General features: G+C 41.0%; 1 protein-coding gene across 2 annotated transcripts in view; it reads left to right on the top strand.

The window, feature by feature from the left end:
• The window catches only part of dcc (DCC netrin 1 receptor), a 350617-nt gene that overhangs the window by 276110 nt on the left and 55075 nt on the right, over positions 1 to 19432 (top strand). For both annotated transcript variants that reach the window (XM_086097425.1, XM_086097423.1), the window contains exons 23-25: positions 637 to 799; positions 8068 to 8291; positions 18546 to 18662. In XM_086097425.1, the coding sequence (XP_085953551.1) occupies positions 637 to 799; positions 8068 to 8291; positions 18546 to 18662 (504 nt within the window). The remainder of the gene's footprint in view (positions 1 to 636; positions 800 to 8067; positions 8292 to 18545; positions 18663 to 19432) is intronic.

Below are 19432 nucleotides of genomic sequence, written 5' to 3'. Positions count from 1 at the left end.
CTCATGTGTCTCTTTCACCCATGCGCCACATTTTTTTGTTCATTATTTCATCTTTTCATTGCAGTTTCAGTTTTTGACCCTGTTCGTGCTTTGTTGCTGCTGACACGCTCTTAATCTCACTCTCTAATAACATCCTTGCATGCTTTTAGTTTTAATTTGTCTCCAACAGGGTTTTGTTCTCTTTTCTCTTTCTCTTGCTCAAAGGGCAAGCAAATTAATGACTGCATATTATAGATTACTATCACCTCATTAACATCTCGATTTGTGTCTCTTGTCTCTCCCACACTACCTAATTAGACAGTGTTTGTGATGTATTGTTTGATGAAAATTTTATATTTTGTAAAACACTCTATTTACGCTATTTACAGTCGTTTTAGTGCCTATCTGAATATAGGTTGTTGGCAGTATGGTAATGCTTTGGAGTGTTGTGATGCTCACAGACTAAACAGTAAGCAGTGTGAAAATCTTGAGGTTGACCAGAAAACATTCCCATCACAAGACAACCACTATATATTCAGGATTTATAAAATGTATACAACTATTTGCTTTTGTAACGGTGGCAGTAGCAATATTTGCAACATGAATTGTTAATGGTGTTGTATTTTTATCATTCAATCTCTACTTCCTCTTTTTCAGAGTCTCCCATTGGTCAAATGCATCCACCGCACGGCAGTGCTACCCCGCAAAATAATAGTAACCTTTTGGTCATCATCGTGGTTTCTGTGGGCGCCATCACTGTGGTCGTAGTGGTTATTGTGGCCCTCATGTGCACTCGACGTTCCTCCGCCCAACAGCGCAAGTAAGACATTGATTTCATCTTTGAAACGTTAGCAAGCATCTGTGAATGCAAAACAGCAGATGGCAAATGATAGGCCTTAATTGTTTCGTATACTGTAGCTGTTTTCCCCTTTTTCTTCTACAGACTCAAATGAATGCTTTCATCCACAAAAATCATTTTAGTTTAAACCTTCAAAGTTAGTATGAATGTTTATATATATATATATATATATATATATAGTCGTATCAAATGTTATCAAATCATACAAATATTTGGAGACTAAAATATTAGTCTACAATTTAGTCAGTCAGTCAGTAACATATCTTTAATGGAATTAATAATATTTTAATTGGTAAAGAGAAAATATATCTCTGACCTATAACCATCCTTCCGCGATATCTGTTCTACTCAACAAAACAGACCTGGGCCCATTTTATTTAAGATGGATGGAAATGGAGCTGACAGACAATATTCCTGTTAACATGGAGGTATTTGCCTTAAGGCACCATATAATGTAAAACAGTACCATGTCAAATTAAATTTTCTGTATCATTCAAGTAATAGCCGTACAGCTTCCGGGGGTCAACTGGCTGAACATATAGTAACTTATTACGATATAAAACCAACAACTCAAATACACAGACAGACCAACATTTGTTGGAAAAACAAACAAACAATAATTTACGATGTGTATTATATATTTCAAGAACATATTTCACATGCCCTCATGCAACTTGTCGTGTAGAAACAGTTTAACAACATGAAAAATTGGCACACAAAAAAAATATATTGTCTACAAATCTATATCGTCCTGTGTTGTTTTTCTTTTGAAGACAAAGAAGGTTGTGCTTTGCGGCAGTCGTCGCCAAAACTAGTCAAGGTAAAGCACAACCTTTTTTGTCTTAAAAAAAAAAACACAGAAACATGAAACATTCTTATCGACATGGTGCAAGCTTCAGGTAATGCAGGTGTTTGTTTAGTTTTGGTTTATATATATTTCTCTTTTGGCTCATGCTCATTTACTTTAAGTGGTCAGTTTATAATACAAGTAGTTGTGCAGTAGTTAGATATGAGACAACATGGTTATTGTATTTTCCATCATGGACAGTTCATGCAAATATGTAATTTATATATATATATTTTTAAATATTCGCCGAAGCGTAGGGGACACATATATGCACCACAGTGCAGCCTTTGAGACTCTTACTATGGTAGCTTTTAACGTTGGATCTCATTGAGCGGTGAATGTATGCAAACATAGCGAACATTGGATTCGCAAATTTTTGGGACGAATGTTGGCGAAAATCAGGGGAGTTGCCTCTGTCATTCGCGGCATTTAGCAACGTGCAGATGTTTTGGAAAGTGTTTGGGAAAGACAGATGATGACTATCAGCGACTATTTGGTACAGTATTGTGAAGATTAGCAACTATTTGCTACTCCTTTGCCACTGTTTGGAAACTTTGGGACCATTTGCCAACTCTTGTAGTAGCAGGCGAATTTATGCAAATTTTCATTTCTACATATACTGTAAATTGGATACCCCACAAGCAGAGAAACAAACAGCCAATACTTTCAATTTAGGCAATATTGTACAGTATATACCATATTCCTAGGATGAGTGAAAGGTGCCATACTTTGCATGTTCTCGACTTTCTTCATGTAGTTGTTTGTCTTTGCACTCACTGTAAGGTTTTCAAGATGAGCATGTGTCAGTGGGTTTCTGTTCCCTCTTAGTGTTTAAGGCTGTGTACATACACAAGACAGCTAGGCTGTTTTTGTCCCGGATTTTGTCCCTTCCTACTCAAGGACATCAAACACCCAATAACAATACATTACATAAAATGTTCCTATAAGATTAGCTTTTGATCTGAGGTGTGTTGAGAGTGGATTTATCCCAATAATATGGTCCAAAACAGATCATGCAATAATGCAATCAATCTTAAATATTAAATGTGTTCAATATGTACTCATGCGTTCGTGCGTGTGTGCGTGTGCGTGCGCGTGCGCGTGCACGTGTGCGTGTGCGTGTGTGTGTGTGTGTGTGCGAGGATACCAAACTACTGTCAAGTAATTTGACTCCATAAACTATGACGTGAACACAATGTAGCCGAACAAAGAAGTGTGAAAAGGGAACAGCGCTAAATAATATTAATAATAATAAATAAATAAAATGTCCTGCCGGATGTCATTTTTGTCAAGTGGGTTCCTCAAATGGCAGAAAATATTTTCATACCAACATCACTATCTTCTTACACTACAAGGAGTCCTCGAGTTACGATGTATGCGACCTACGACACCCATCTTTTTGTTTTTTTTCCACAGTAATCACACCATTTTAAAGTTAATTAAAGTTGTGTTGTTGTTATCTCCAGCAATGGGAGTCCATCGAGCAGGTCTGCTCGCCATAAGGCTCCACCTGCCGTCCGTCAGCAATGAATGTCTGTGCGGGAACACGAAATATTGGTTCCGGCATCTTCCGGGTGGCGCAAAAATGTTTTTTAAAATTACTGTACAAAGTATTTGGATGTAAATACCCGCTTTAACGGTGAAATCCGACTTGTGTCGAAATTCATCGCCAGTGTAGGAACGCAACTCGTCTGTAACTCGAGGGCTACTTGTACTGCCTTCAGACCTCTTTGGAAAACCATCTGCACTTACCCGGAAGTGTTTTTTAATTGTGAGATTACGTTATGACGCAAGAACTCAGCCTCTGAGAATTTGATTCTAGACCGGTGGTGGAACAGTATCGTTATGTGTTGACATATTAGAGCATACCACACACAAGACGACCAAAACTGTTAAATGCCTGATTTTCTTTCAATATGTGATTGGCTGGCAACCACTTCAGCGTGTACCCCGCCTACTGTCTGAAGACAGCTGGGACCCCTGTGACCCATGTGAGGAATAAGTGGCTCAGAAAATGGATGGATGGATGGATGTGTGGGGTCTGTTACAGAGAAAAAAAGTATTTTAAGATTTGAAAAATCGCTGTGTACATACCAAGCCTAAGTGTTGAATCATACACCTTAATTTAGACTATTTGTTATTTATGGATTGCATCCTTATTGTCGACTTATTTGAATAGTATTACTGTTGAACGCTCAACAGTGAAGGTTGTCCTGTGGATTTTGTTGTTGTGAGCTTCACTAGTTTCCTTTGTTTGATGATGCTGCAGGGTTGGCAGCAGGATACAACAGCTCTGTCCTTTGTTTTCCTTATTCATCTGTTGTTGTTGTTTTATTTCCTGTTTGTGTGTTTTATTTTGATATTGTCTTATCTATTTAAAGTCTTACATGATTGTGTAGCAAGGGGTTTAAATCTGCTAACCTGCTTGCCATTCTTTTCAAAATGTTTTTGGACATTTTGAGTCTGCTTGGGTGAGCCCTTCAGTTTCAACCACGGATGTATTGTACCAGCTGTCGGTAGCAGCTACTGGCTCACAAACACACTGGAATTCTCCATGCCAGGAAACCTGAATTCCCAGCAGAGATGAAGAGGAAAAGAAAAGGCTGCAGGGCTGGTGTCAAGGATTGAAAGACATAGAGAGGGATAGACAGACAGACAGAGAGAAAAACATGTCTGCCAACTATTAGCATGGGAAATGTCTGCTGTCTGTTAAATAAAATGGACAAACTATCGGCATTGGTCAAGCTGCAGCTGGAGTACACAGAAAACACTTTCATATGCTTTGTCAAGACATGGCTGGACCAGGTCAGGCCAGACACTATTGTCACCATGGAGTGTTTCTCACTTGACCGTGCAACTGCAAACAAGCAGAGTGGCAAGAAGAAAGGTGTGTGTGTGTGTGTGTGTTTGAATGATACAGGTGGTGTAACCCTGGGAAAATCATTGTTAAAGAGCAGCTCGGCAGCACGGACACAGCTTCAGGCAGACAGCGCCCGGACATGCTGGGTACCTTGAGAGTTTTCACATGTCATTGTCATGGTGGTTTTAGTATATCCTTCCTTTCACCAGCGCTGCTACTGCATTTGAATGCATCCACAACAGATAAGGCACTCAAAGGCACTCATCATCATACTGTATCTTGGGTCTTCAATCATGTCTCTATCTCTGCCACTCTCCTCAACTTTACACAGTATGTGGACTTCCACTTCAAAAATAAAATTGAAAACTGGACTTAATGTATGATGTCAAGAGATGCATGTCTGTGCACTTTGCGCTCCCCTCTTGGATGCTCTGATCACAACATTGTCTCTCTACATACATACAGAATGCTGCAGTAAGAGCCACTACATAAGAAGACCATCAAGATCTGACAGAGGAGGAATATGAGCAACAAAGGGACTTTTTTAACACCACTATTTGGGACCAACATTTCAACTCACACGAGAGTGAGATCGAGAGTAGGGCTGTGCAATTAACCGGAATTAATTTACGATTTTAATTATTACACGCCACAATTGCAAAATTGGCATAATCATAAACACACGATTATTATGACTAAGGTTGAAACCAGTCCTTGTGATTTCTGCCTCCAATACCCGCTGTTTATGGCACTTGACTACGACTAGTCAAGCCAATGGCAGTATGCATGACAGTAGGCTACATGGCACTAACGCGGTGAGAAAACCAACTTCAAAATAAACCTTACCTTACCAAATATGGAGATCTATGCCTTGGAACGCTTTTATTTTGAAGTTGATCCCAGTAGCGTGTCGTGGTAAGCACAGACGTAACTTGTCTTCGAGTTTGCCGCATTTATATTACAGTCACAAACTGGGCTATCTACCTCAACAACACAACTTCATTCTGAAATTCACTTCAATCGCCAGTTAGAGCACTAACCACCTATTGCCAGCGTTTAGCGGTGGCTGCTAGCTAGCAGCGAGCAACCAGCACCTAGCAGAAAGCTAGCCGCGCTAGCTCGCAGTGTCCCAGCCGTCGGATTACTCATGACTACAGCCCGTAGACAGCTGGGATAGGCTCCAGCACGCCCGCAACCCTCGTAACGATAAGTGGTTTGGAAAATGGTGGATGCATGGACTCTGCACACTTTGATCCTGACAGCTTGGCTAAGTTGCCGGTCCTACTGATCACTTATTAAAAAACCAGACTTACTCAAATGTGGTGTTTTAGCCAACAAATTCGTTACTGTGATTCTGCCATCATTTAGTCTAAGAGACCAAAATCTATGAGAGATTTGTCTAAAATCTCACAACTGTTTCAGAGAGGAAAATAGTGTGCTGCTTTGCACAATTTAAATTTAAGTTAAACAAAAAGTTGATTATCTAAAAATTTTAACTGAGGGGACTGAACAGCGAGTCTTTCGAGTTCTCAGATGAAAAGAAAAAAATATGAGGAAGGTTGCATGGCCTGGACAATACCCACACTATCTAAAATTCAGCTTCCAAATGTACCCACCTCTCAAGCACCCTTGAAATAACCAAGGAGGTGATGGAGTGTGGTCTGCTGTAGTCAGAACACACTCTCCAATCGCTATTCTTAAAAAGGGGACCACCACCCTGGTCTGCCAATCCAGCGGCGCTGTCCCTGATGCCCATGTGATGCTATTGAAGTGTGCCCACCAGGACAGCCTGACAACACCCAGAACTCAATAAGGATCTGATTCCCCCTCGGGGCCCTGCCTTTGTGGAGCTTTTTTGCCACCTTGGCCTCAGACTCTCCAGATTATGCTTCCTCGTGGGAAGGTGTGTCAGTGGAATTAAAGAGGTGTTATCACCACCGACTCACAATGTCACTCACATCACTTTAGTCTTACCTAGGTGAACCCATACAGATCAGTCATGCTGAGAGGAAGAGACATTTCAGGGGACCTCAGAAAGTGGGTAGTGACAGCACATCTGTCTGGGAAAGCTATAAAGTCATTTAAAAATGTTTAGCTTCATCATTCCACTGTGAAGCAGATCATCTGTAACTAGAGAACACTAAAAAATACTACAATCCAGCCTAGGATTGGATGGCCTTCTAAAATATCAGCAAGACCCACAAGACAAATGATAATTCAGGTGAAAGCCAACCCGTGCATCACATCGAGGGATTTGCAGACATCTTTTGCTGCATCTGGGACACGTGCATGCTTCAACAATCAGAAGAAAAGTCAATCGACAAGGCTTTCCTGGAAGGTTTGCTAGGTAGAAGCCTCTGCTCACAAAAAAAGATCAAAGCTGCCCATCTCAACTTTGCCAGAGAGTAGCTGGACAAACTTGAAGCTTTTTGGAAGTCCCTTCTGTGGACAGATGAGTCCAAAATGGAACTGTTTGGTCACAACTAAAACAGTCATGTTTGGTGAAAAGACAACACTGCATACCAGCAAAAGAACCATCTCCCTACAGTGAAGCAGGGTGGTGAGAACGTTAAGTTCTGGGCTGGCTTTTCATCCTCAGGACCTGGACAACTCCACATAATCCAGGGAATCATAAATTATTAATAATAAATAGAGGAATATTGTGAAATCCTGGACCATTACCTGAAGCCGTTCTTTGTGAAGTTACAGCCTGGTAGAAGAGGGATCATGCAACATGACAATAATCCAAAGCATTCCAGCAATACAACCAAGGAATGTCTGAAGAACAACAAGATTCATGTTCTGGATGTGCCCAGTTAAAATCCTGATATAAATTATTTCAAAATACTGTGACGGGACATGAAGCGGGCAGTTTATGCTAGACGCCCATCCAACCTCTCTCAATTGGCTGCATTTTGCAAGGAAGAGTGGCAAAAATCCCCCAAAGTAGATGTGAAAAACTGATAAGTCACTAAAGAAAGTGTTTGGATGAAGTTCTCATTGCAAAAGGAGGTGCAATGTCTGATTCAGTGAGAGGTTCACATACTTTTGCACCCATGAAATCTGAGTTTTTCTTAAATCAACAACTTTTGCTCAATAATGTATGACAATATTATCTTTTTTTTTGTTCAAGCCCATTATTTTCAATGTCAGCATTGTAGATTGGGGTATGACTAAACATTTAATAAGGTTATTTTAATATTTTATGCAAAAAAAACAGTAGCCTAATATGTTATTAAATTTTCTTGAAAATCAGTTTTTTTATTATTTAATTATTGAGGATGGTTGTTTTATTAATTTGCTTATTTTAATTATAACGCCTGGTGAATGACTTAAAAAACAGGAATTTATAAATAAATATTCTGCTTCTGTTGTTATTACAATAATTTAGTCTCCATAGGTACGCCTTGTTGTGCACTGTCTAATGATATGCATTCCAGCATCCTTTCAATTTCCCACCTGACATTTCATCTATCCGCATTCGCTCATATATTTTTGCCCCCCCCCCCCCTTTTTTTGCAGGAAAAGAGCAAGCCACAGCGCCAGTAAGAGGAAGGGCAGCCAGAAGGAGCTACGACCTCCTGACCTCTGGATCCATCACGAGGAGATGGAGATGAAGAACATTGAGAAAGCTCCCAGTGTGGCCCCATCTGGGCACGATTCTCCCATCCAATCTTGCCAGGATCTTCCGCAGGTTGCCCACAGCCAATCAGAGAGCCAGATGGGCAGCAAGAGTAGCCACTCAGGTGCAGGTTACTTGTGTATTACATTTTGCACTTCTCATAATCTTAGCTAATATAATTCAAACACAGGAAACCAAAAGATAGCATTTTGAATTTAAAGCCAGTTTAATCTTTTGTCATCCTGTATCAGTTTTGACACGAAGCATGATTAAATATAATAAAATATTTTCTCAGAGAGGATTCGTAAGTCAAACCACAAAATTAAAGGGACAGTGTGTAGCATTTTTTTCTGACGTGAATAGTGCTTATGATATATTTTGACTATCTTCACAGTGCTACATAATACATAATAAACATTGTCCAATTAGATAAATAAATAAGAAGCAGACATATAAAACATATAGAAAATGTCCTCCGTTGACTAAAGGTTTGCAAAATGCCTGTAAGAAAAAAATGCACTATATAGATATTTTATACAACTGAAAACAAAGGATGCAAAATATAAATTTATAAAAAAAACAAAAAAAAACCATTATAAGTATTAGTAAAAAGGAATACTATAAGAACAAATTAAATGATAATAAAAATAATATGGAAATAAATATGTAAAATATTAAAGGACTTTTAAGAGATGGCACTAAACATTATAATTCACCCAAACATTTTTGGGTAAATAACACTGAAAACTATAATATGGAGGGGTTTGCAGATGGGTTCAACAAATTATTTGTAAATTTAGGCCCTGATCTGGCAAGAAAAGATTCCAGATCCAGACTCGCAACAATCTGTAGAACATGAGTGCAATGGTGGAGAGAAATCCGAAACCCAATGATCCTCAAGGATGTGGAGGAAAAAAAACGATTCTGAAGGTTGTTAAAAAAATGTATTAAAAACAAAACATCAACTGATTATAACAATATTGGCATGACACTGCTTAAATGGGTAATCAATGGGATTTCCGAACCATTAACCTATATAAGTAATTTATCATTCCAGATTGGTACATTCCCAAACCACATGAAAATTGCTAAAGTAATTCCTTTGTACAAAACTGGCAGCAAATATAATTTTGCAAGCTATAGACCCTTTTCACAGCATCCGCAATTCTCAAAAATATTAGAAAGACTGTTCAACAAAATGTTTGATAATTTTTTAGTAAAGTACAATTTATTATCAAAAAGTCAATAGTCAGTATGGATTTAGGGGTAATAGATCAGCAGCACATGCATTAATAGAATCAATTGAAACAATAACAAGGGACAATAAAATCATGCAATTGGTATTCAATTCATTGACTTAACTTCTTCATTGACTTAAAGAAAAGACATGGTTAATCGTGACATTAACTAAGTTATATACAATTGCTATCAGAGGCATTATTGGGGAGTGAATTAAAAGTTATTTGGCTATGCGGAAGCAATTTGCACTGATTGGCAATCACTGCTCATTATTCTTGAACATTACTTGTTGTGTCCCCCAGGAGTCAGTATTGGGGCCCAAATTATGTATTATACAGTATACATCAATGATGTTTGTAATGTGCCAGAGGCAATGAAAGTATTACTTTTTGCAGATGACAGAAGCATTTTTTGTTCAGGTGATGATCTAAGTCAATTACACCAAACAATACACAAGGAATTGAACATCCTCAAAATGTGGTTTGATTTTAATAAATTATCATTAACTCTTTGACTGCCAGACGTTTTCAGAAAAGGGATGCTGTCAGTGCCAGCCGATTTAAGCATTTTGACTGATCATTTTGAACTTTCATCTTTCATCAGAAAAAACAAGTTTGTTTCTACCTTATTCCGTTATTTAGTAATCAACAACAGAAAATGGTTAGTTTCACCCAAATGCGCTTGTTTTGGACCAAAATACGGAGAAATCAAGCTTTTAGTGAAACGATATTATTTCATGCACTCTAGTGAATTTTACACTTCTTTGTGTCCATGAATGATGCCACAAACACCTAAATAGTGCTTTACTTCTATAAAACACTACCACCAAGAATGAAAAAGTGTTTTTCGATAGCAAAATACATTTATTTACATTCAACAGTGTAACAATTTGACAACAATTTGGCAAACTATTTACAAATGTGTGCAACTGTGGTACTATTTACAATTATGTGGATGTTTCAACGACAGTTTTTCTTTTTATAATGATGATCCGGCCTTTTTCCATGAATTTTTCTCTAAACTGTTTGAATTAGCAGCGAACTCTACTATTATTATTGGAGGAGACTTTAACACAACCTTAAATCCATTAATAGATCGTTCTAATAAAACAACATGTATAAGGCGATCACAATCCACAAAAGTAATAGGGGAATATATGGATGACTTTGGCCTCGTCGACAGCTGGAGACTTAAAAACCCAAATAAGAAGGAATTTACCTTCTTTTCCGCTGTGCACCGGTCCTTTTCAAGAATTGATTTTTTTCTTACAAATAATTCTATTGCTGATAAAACCGTTACAAAAATACATCCTATTATTATTAGCGACCATGCACCAGTCTCCCTTTCCCTACAAGTTGATTATACCTTTAAACCACCACCTACATGGCGTTTTAACATCTCACTACTAAACGACGCAGAATTTGACAAAATTATAAGAAAAGAATGGGCGGACTTTTTGGAAATAAATGACTCTCCAGACCTATCTCCAGCTCTTCTCTGGGAAACCGGGAAAGCAGTAATTAGAGGTAAAATTATATCATATTCATCTTATAAAAAGAAACAGGATCAAAAATTAGAAAAAGACTTGGAAGATAAAATTAAACAACTGACGGATGAGTACGCAATAAACCCAAATAACCAAATATGGACTGACTTACAAAATACAAAAATACAGTTAGACGATATGTTAACTAAAAAGACAGAGTTTATAATACAACAATTGAGATACAACAACTTTGAATATAATAACAAATCAGGTAAATTTCTTGCAAACCAACTTCAACGTAATCGGGAAAAATCGCTTATAACGGCTATTAAAGGTACAACTGGTGAATGTACACAATCACCAGAAGAAATTAATCAAATTTTTTATAATTATTATCACAATTTATACTCAGAAACTAATAAACCTAACCCAGAGCATATTGAGGCATTCCTCAGTAGCTTAAGTATACCTCAGGTAACTACTGAATATAAAGATATGTTAGATGCACCACTTACTATAAACGAGTTGTACAGTGCTCTAGATAGTATGCCAAATGGCAAAGCACCCGGCCCTGATGGTTATCCGGCTATATTTCTAAAGCACTTCTGGTCAATGCTTGCTCCACTATTCTTAAGAGTAGTAACAGAAATTAAAACTAATGGTCACATACGCCCACACATGAATACAGCAGCAATTAAACTTTTATTAAAGCCAGAAAAAGACCCCACCCTTCCATCAAGTTACCGTCCGATTTCACTAATTAACACTGATATTAAAATTATCACTAAGGCTTTTACATCTAGATTAGAAACAGTAATCCCGACAATCATTCATAGCGACCAAACAGGCTTTATTAAAGAGCGTCACTCTACTAATAATATTAGAAGGCTCTTTAACCTTATTAGTATGTCACAGCGGCATGATAAAAAGGCAGTTATTATATCATTGGATGCAGAAAAAGCTTTTGATAAAGTTAACTGGTCCTTCCTCTTTGCTGTTTTAAATAAATTTGGCTTTGGGAAGTCATTTATTCACTGGGTGTCAGTATTATATGATTCTCCTAAAGCTACTGTTACTACTAATGGGATTATATCTAAGAGTTTTACTCTACAGAGAGGCACAAGACAGGGATGCCCACTGTCGCCTTTATTATTTGCAATATTTATTGAACCGCTTGCATTAGCCATACGCCAGGAAAGAATGATTCAAGGAATTCACTCTGGGGTAACAGAACATAAAATTAATCTATATGCCGATGATATTTTACTTTATTTAGAAAAGCCTGCTATTTCATTAGGGGAAGTATTTAACTTAATAACTAAATTCTCACAGTTATCAGACTATTCTATTAACTGGACAAAATCAACACTTCTACCTATTACAGAAAATTCATGGAACCCTGCAAGCCAGGACCCATACTACTCATTTCCTATAGGTAATTTAAAATACTTAGGCATAAAAATCTCACCTAAATTAACTGATTTAGTTCATTTAAATTTCACTCCACTTCTGGATAGCATTTATAGTGACTTGGAGCGCTGGAATAATCTTCCTATTTCTCTAATAGGACGAATAGCCACTATTAAAATGAAAGTTTTACCCAAAATAAACTATTTTTTCTCAATGATTCCATTTAAACCTACGGCTAACTGGTTCCAGTTGTTGGACTCAGCCGTTACAAAATTTTACTGGAAAAAAAAAAAAGCAAAGATTAGTCTATCTACTCTTCAGAAAAATAAATCCAAAGGAGGTCTAGAGGCACCAAATTTTATGCACTATTATATAGCCAACCAGCTACAATATATTATTTTATGGGCACAACCCAATAGAGATACTAACTGTTGGCTGGAACTAGAACAGAAGGATTGTAATAACCTCAGACTCCTAGATTTACTCTTTATTACAACATCGATTAAGCGCCATAACTGCTTTAAAAATCCAATGATTTCCGCCACCCTGACTGCCTGGTGGAAGGCACTAGAAATGACAAAAGCCAAAGTGGAGCCCAGCGGGCTTTCTCCCCTATGGCATAACCCCGACTTTCAAATTAACAACCAATCGTTTTATTTGAATGTGTGGGAGCAGAAAGGAATTACACATCTCCACCATCTCTTCTCAGATAATATGTTTATATCATATACATCCTTGCTCCAAAAATATAAAATAAAAAACGGAAACTTTTTACATTATTTGCAAGTTAAAAGTATGATAAAGAAACAAATTCCAACACTCCAGGGTACGCTCCAACCGCCTGTTTTAGCTAAAGATATTACCAAGCTTTCTCCAACAACAACAAAAAAACTCTCAAAAATATATAAGTTACTTTCATATACTGATAAAACGTCTTTACCCATCTCAAAATGGGAAACAGACTTGTCTATAGCTCCGGAATCTGTCTTTTGGATTCAAGTTTGTGAAAATGTTTTTAAAATGACAAAACACACAAATTTACAACTTATCCAATATAAAATTATTCACAGAACATACATTACTCAATATATGATGAAGAAAATGGGACTCTCAGACTCCGACATTTGTCTCCAGTGTTTACAAAACACTACAGACACTTATTTTCATGCTTTATGGTTATGTACTCCGGTTATGTGTTTCTGGACTAAAGTCTTAGAAAAACTTTCCGCTGTCTTGGACTGTAGGATACCGTTCTCTCCAAACTTGTGTTTGCTAGGTGACTTAACAACAATTGACTTACCACATAAACAATTTCAATCTATACTTGTAGCCCTTACTATCGCAAAAAAAACAATTCTTGTTAACTGGAAAAATAAACAAACTTTGAATATCGACCAATGGTCTAACCTCCTCATAAATCATATTTTAATGGAAAAAATATCTGCCTCAAATAAAAACCAAATGTCAAAATTTAAAGAAACATGGTCTACGTATATAGAATTTTTTAATCTAAACTTGGATTTTAATTCTGCCTGTTAGCGAGAGCCACAGCAGCGTTATAACTGGCATTGATGTTTCTGTATTAGGCAATTTGTAACTAATGGTTGTGTTTCCATAGTCAGGAACCCGGCTGCTGCCAGCGGGATCGAGCGGATTCACCTCCGATGGGCACCAGGGGTTGATATTCGGATTCACGGCATGCCAGTGGGTTAATTCTGTGGGTGCTGTCCCCCCTGGCGGGGAGTGGGCGGGTCTCCCCCTCTGTTGGCTGCTGGGTGGCGGCTGCGTCTTGGCCGTTCCCTGGGTCTCTTGGGGGGTGCTGCGTTGCGGGGCTTTCCCTGGTGTCGGGGGCGGCGCCGTTCCGGCGCGGTCCGTCGCTCTGGGCCCGGCGACGCGGTTCGGGGCCTGTGGGCCGCCGGGGTGCCCGGTGGTTCCCTCTCCCCTCCCCCTTCCTCCCCCTTGCTGCCTCTCCCTCCTCGCCTCTCCCCGCCCGTCCTCCGCCTCCCTGTCCCCTCTCCCTCGTCGCCCTTCCTCCTCCTCTCCCCCTCTCCTTGCGTCCCTGCCGCTGCCCCCTGCCCTTCTTGTCGTCCCCTTCCCTCCTCCCTTCCCCTTCCCCGGTACGCCTTCCTTCCCCTCCCCTGGGCCGGGGGCTCCATCCATGGCCCGGGTCTCGGTGCTATGGGGGCCGGCGGGGGTGGCTGGGGTTTGGTGTCGTGCCCGCCCCGCTCCGGTGGGCGTCCTGACACCTCGGGCGGGACCCAGTATCCGGGGGGCGAGCCCTATCGCCCCGCCGGACGGGTCCCATATGCCCGCCGGGGTCCTGGTGGGGTGGGTGGGGGCTTGGTGGGCCGGTGCGCCTCCTGCCCCCGCCCGGTTGGGGGGGGCCCCGCTGGTCACACCTCTTAACTCACTACACTAGGTTTGCACAATACACTTTTATAGACATATAGGGCACATAACACACTTTGGGGGGTGGGGTAGGGTGGAAACACCGTCTTCACCCTACAACTCCCCTCCAATTTTAATACACCACACAACTTGTGGGTGGGGGGGGGGGCTTGGGGGCTTGTGGGGGTGCCATCGGTTGGGGGCCGCAGTATAGAGCAGTGCTGCGGTCCCCTGTCCGTGTCGCCACCCCCCCCCCCCCCGCCCTATCTATTTTTTTTAATGCACCACATACACTCAGCAACATGCTTGGGTGGCGGGTGGATCGGAGCGTGGGAATATCATTTCCATCGGCTCCGGTTCACCTGCTCCTAATTTTAATGCACCACACACACACACTTGTATATACACTGGGTGGGGTCACATTCACGGTTTAGGGGTAGAGTTCGCCAGTCCGCGAGCTGGCGGACTCAGTAACAGGGGTTAATTTTCACAAAGAACGCTGGGGTGACGACCGGGGCCTTCCCCCGCTGGGCCTGGGGTTCGGGGGTGTCGGCCGCCCTCCGGTGCCCCCATCTCCCCCTTCTGCCCCCGGTGTTCCGTCCTTCCACACGGCGGGGGGTGGGGTGGGCGCGGCTGCCCTCTCCGCTCCGCTGTCCGGCCCCTCTTCGGCGCCGGTGCCTGGGTGCGGGTGGTCCCCGGGGGCTGGGGGTCGGGGGTTGGGGGGCTGCCGGTTGGTCGGGGTGGGGTCGGGGGGGGGGCGGCTTTGTTGGGGGGGGGCGGTGGTGGGGGTTGCGGGGTGGGGGGGTGCTGGGGGTGGGGGGTGTCTGGGGGATTGGGGGCATGGGGGCGGCTGGGGCTGGGTTGGGGTGGGTGGCGGGGGGTGGATGGGGGGCGGGGGGTGGTGGGGGGGCGGGGGTTGGGGGCCGGTGGGGTGCCTGGTGGGCCTGCAGTGCCCCGTCCTGCTGCGTTGGGCCGGGGGCGCGGGCCGTGTTGGGGCGGGGGGCGCTCCTGCTCCTGGGTTTGCTCTCCGGCCGGTGGCCCTGGTGGGGCCCGGGGGTCGTCCTTTGGCGCTGCCGCGGCCTGGGGGGCCCTGAGGTGTTGCGCTTGCTCTGTTCCGGCGGGGGTCGACGGCTCCCCTCTTTGGTGGAGATTTTCATGCATGCCAGATCCACCACACCAGCATCTACCGAAACTCAGACACAATCTGTTTCCTCCTCAGGTTATTGAATCGGTGGAGGCTGGTGTCTCGGATCTCACGCGGCTTCGTCTGTCCTTCCTTCCTTTTCTCGGTCTCTCCGTTGGTCTCTTGAGGCCTCCCTGACTTTATGTTTTTTGGATTTGTTGGGGTCTGGATGTTTCTTGGGCTGGGGAGGAGTTCTGGTGGGGGGTGTCTGGTCGGTGCTGGATTTCACCTTCCTTGGTTTTCTTCGGTCCCCTCGGGTCTCCTGGTGTTCGATTTAGGTGAACGGTATAAGATTTTTTTTTTCTAATAGGTTTTCTGGTGAGCTAACAAACACACGCACGCACGCACGCACACACACATACTCACCCACACACACAAAAAAAAAAAAAAAAAAAAGTATGTATGTATGTATGTATATATGTATATATGTATGTATATATGTGTATATATATATATATATATATTTAAAAAAAAAAAAAAAAAAAAAAAGAGCAATGATGATGACATTTCCGAATGAACAATACTGAGCTCTTAAAAAAGAAAAAAATAAAAAAAAAAAAAAAAAAAAAAAAAAATAAAAAAAAAAAATAAAAAAAAAAAAAAAGAAAATGGTTAGTTTCACCCAAATGCGCTTGTTTTGGACCAAAATACGGAGAAATCAAGCTTTTAGTGAAACGATATTATTTCATGCACTCTAGTGAATTTTACACTTCTTTGTGTCCATGAATGATGCCACAAACACCTAAATAGTGCTTTACTTCTATAAAACACTACCACCAAGAATGAAAAAGTGTTTTTCGATAGCAAAATACATTTATTTACATTCAACAGTGTAACAATTTGACAACAATTTGGCAAACTATTTACAAATGTGTGCAACTGTGGTACTATTTACAATTATGTGGATGTTTCAACGACAGTTTTTCTTTTTGTGAAACACTCCCCTGCGTGCAAGGAGACGCAACAGGATTTGCACAACAGATTAGTTTCAGTGCGATTGCCTCTTCGCGTGCAGAAGCTACACTTTCTTGCAGGCCGTTTTTTCCGGGGAATAGCAAGTATATACTGCAGTGTGTGTTGCCATCAAGTCTAATATCAGGATCATGCTACGGTTACGTTACGGTGGTGTTACGTCTGGCTTCCTCATGTCCTTCAGTTGCTATACCGGGTGGTAAGAGATGTTCTGATCCCCTCCATTCATGGTGGCATCGTAGTCCAGAACCAGTGTCTTCTCCGTGATCAGACTGTACCCGCTCCTCCGATGAATATGCATTGGACTCGGGGTACTCTTCATTGTCCGATCGAATGTCCGCTTGTGCAGCTCCGGCGTTAGCAGCGCTAGCCGGTGAGGCTTACTACGTGATCATAACGGTCGCGTCAAGGCTTCCAACTTTGGCGTCAAGCTCGGAGTCATCATCATCGTCGACATCAATGCGCTTTTTAGTATTGATCGATGCTTTCCGTCTTTGAAAAAAATGCTCAAGCGTGAGCTGCTTGCAACCGGTCGCCATTGTTGCTTCATCAGCCATTGTTGCATCATCAGCCATTGTCCCCTCAACACTCTAGCTCCGCCTCACGTCTTCTACTGACGCCCACGGTGGGCGGCCCACCCAATCTTGTCCAAAGAGAGTCATCGCTGCCATCTAGGGGCCAAAACGAGTCATTAAACTAACTAGATCTTCTTGATACTTGATACACAGCTGCCCAAGGCTTTCCTCCACCCGTTTCCAAAAAAAACAAAAAAAAACATAGTGAATGTCTTTTAACGTCCTCGGCGCCCCTCCGTAGGTTTTCACTAAACGTTTTATAACGTTTATGGCGGTCAAAGAGTTAACGTCCTCGGCGCCCCTCCGTAGGTTTTTACTAAACGTTTTATAACGTTTATGGCGGTCAAAGAGTTAAATGTGTACAGGACAAGAAAATAACTAGGATGCTATTTGGGAATCATATAACAAACATTCACATGCATACGAAAATAAATGAGGCTGAAATTGGAAGGGTGCAGGAAATTAAATTTCTCTGAGTCATAATTGATGAGCAAATTAACTGGAAGTCACATATTTGGCATGCCCAATATAAATTAGCAAAAAATATTGCCATCATTAGCAAGACCAAGGATAGGCTAGATTATAATTCACTCCACACGCTGTTCCCTAGTTTTACCCTATTTACAATGTTGTGACAAGAATTCATGAAGTCATTGAACGTCTATAAAAAAAAGAGCCAAATCTTATCCATCAAATCACAAAAAACAAAAGAAGAAAGTAGCAGGAACCCAGTGCGGTAACATTAAAACACCTACAGTCGGGTGCGGCTTATATGTGTAACAAACTCGAGTATTGCTCAAATTTAGCTAGCGCGTCATATAGTGTGCCTTATAGTCCAGAAATTACTATATATACACCATGTTCATGTCATTAGTAGAATAAAAATAGTTTTTTGGTCCATGTACTTTTTGGCCATTTGTATGAATATTGTCATGACCGGCAACTTGTGTCCTGCTGTGAATCGTGTGAAAACTAAAAGGACAAATTAATACAAAAAATTTAAAGTTTTTTTTTAATGAAAATCATAGAAGAAGACACACTGTCTCTTTAAGGTCAACCTACTTTCATCTTGTGTCCAAAACAACACTTTAAAGGAAAATATAGCAAGCTTTTTCAACATTACAGGAGCGGATGGTGATGAAGCGTCAAGCTGTATTTCTACACTGGAAAGATCCTTGGCTGCCAGGAGGGGAACACGATGCAAAATGATGATTCCTATGGATTCACAACCAAGCAACACACGTATGTACTGTATTTGTATATATATAACTTAACTTTGAGCTCATATACTAATTGTTACCAGAGAGATGTAACATGGTGAGTCACTTAGATAGCTGGAAAGCAGTGAAGACCCAAACTCTCATATGACGTAGCAACACAAGGGCAGGAATGAAAATTACCATAAGTCACAATTAACAAAATAAATCACTTGACCCCTTCAGATGCCCTATGAGGCTAAATCATTGTTGCATCATCTAATATTGTAATTTATCATGTAATGAAAATGTGTATTATCACCACTTTATTAACACAAGCCAAAATATGAAGTACATCTGCACTTTCAAATGAGATCCAATTCAGTAGTTGCATGAAATATTCTGCCTTTGCTATGATATTTCTTGTCAGTAGATGACAATGTACGAGAGATTGTGGTGTAAAATGACGAGTGGTATAGAAGTACAAATATTACCATGGCCCCAGACGAACACAATGTACCCCACTATTTGTCAATTTCATTTTCCATTGGTTCCACTGGTAGGTAATATTTTTTTTAATTTGTATTTTTATGACTTATGGCTGTTTCATGTGTTATTATTTTGTGAATACTGAGAGTAGAGGAGACGCCATGAGATGATGTCATATGAGAGCGTCTCTCTGCCACAAGACACTTGGATGACTTTCAATAAAAAGGATCATGGACAGATTGCTGATGGAGCTTTCGTGGTTTGGAATAACTCTGGTCACAATTGTGTCAGCATTGACCGCATACCGAGCCATCCTGTAAAGGATAT

The sequence above is a fragment of the Leptonotus elevatus genome, chromosome 15, assembly GCF_054856555.1.
Source record: "Leptonotus elevatus isolate MCC_2025b chromosome 15, RoL_Lele_1.0, whole genome shotgun sequence".
NCBI lineage: Eukaryota > Metazoa > Chordata > Actinopteri > Syngnathiformes > Syngnathidae > Leptonotus > Leptonotus elevatus.
The sequence above is the reverse complement of the archived record's forward strand: the minus strand, read 5'-3'. Positions and strand labels throughout refer to the sequence as shown.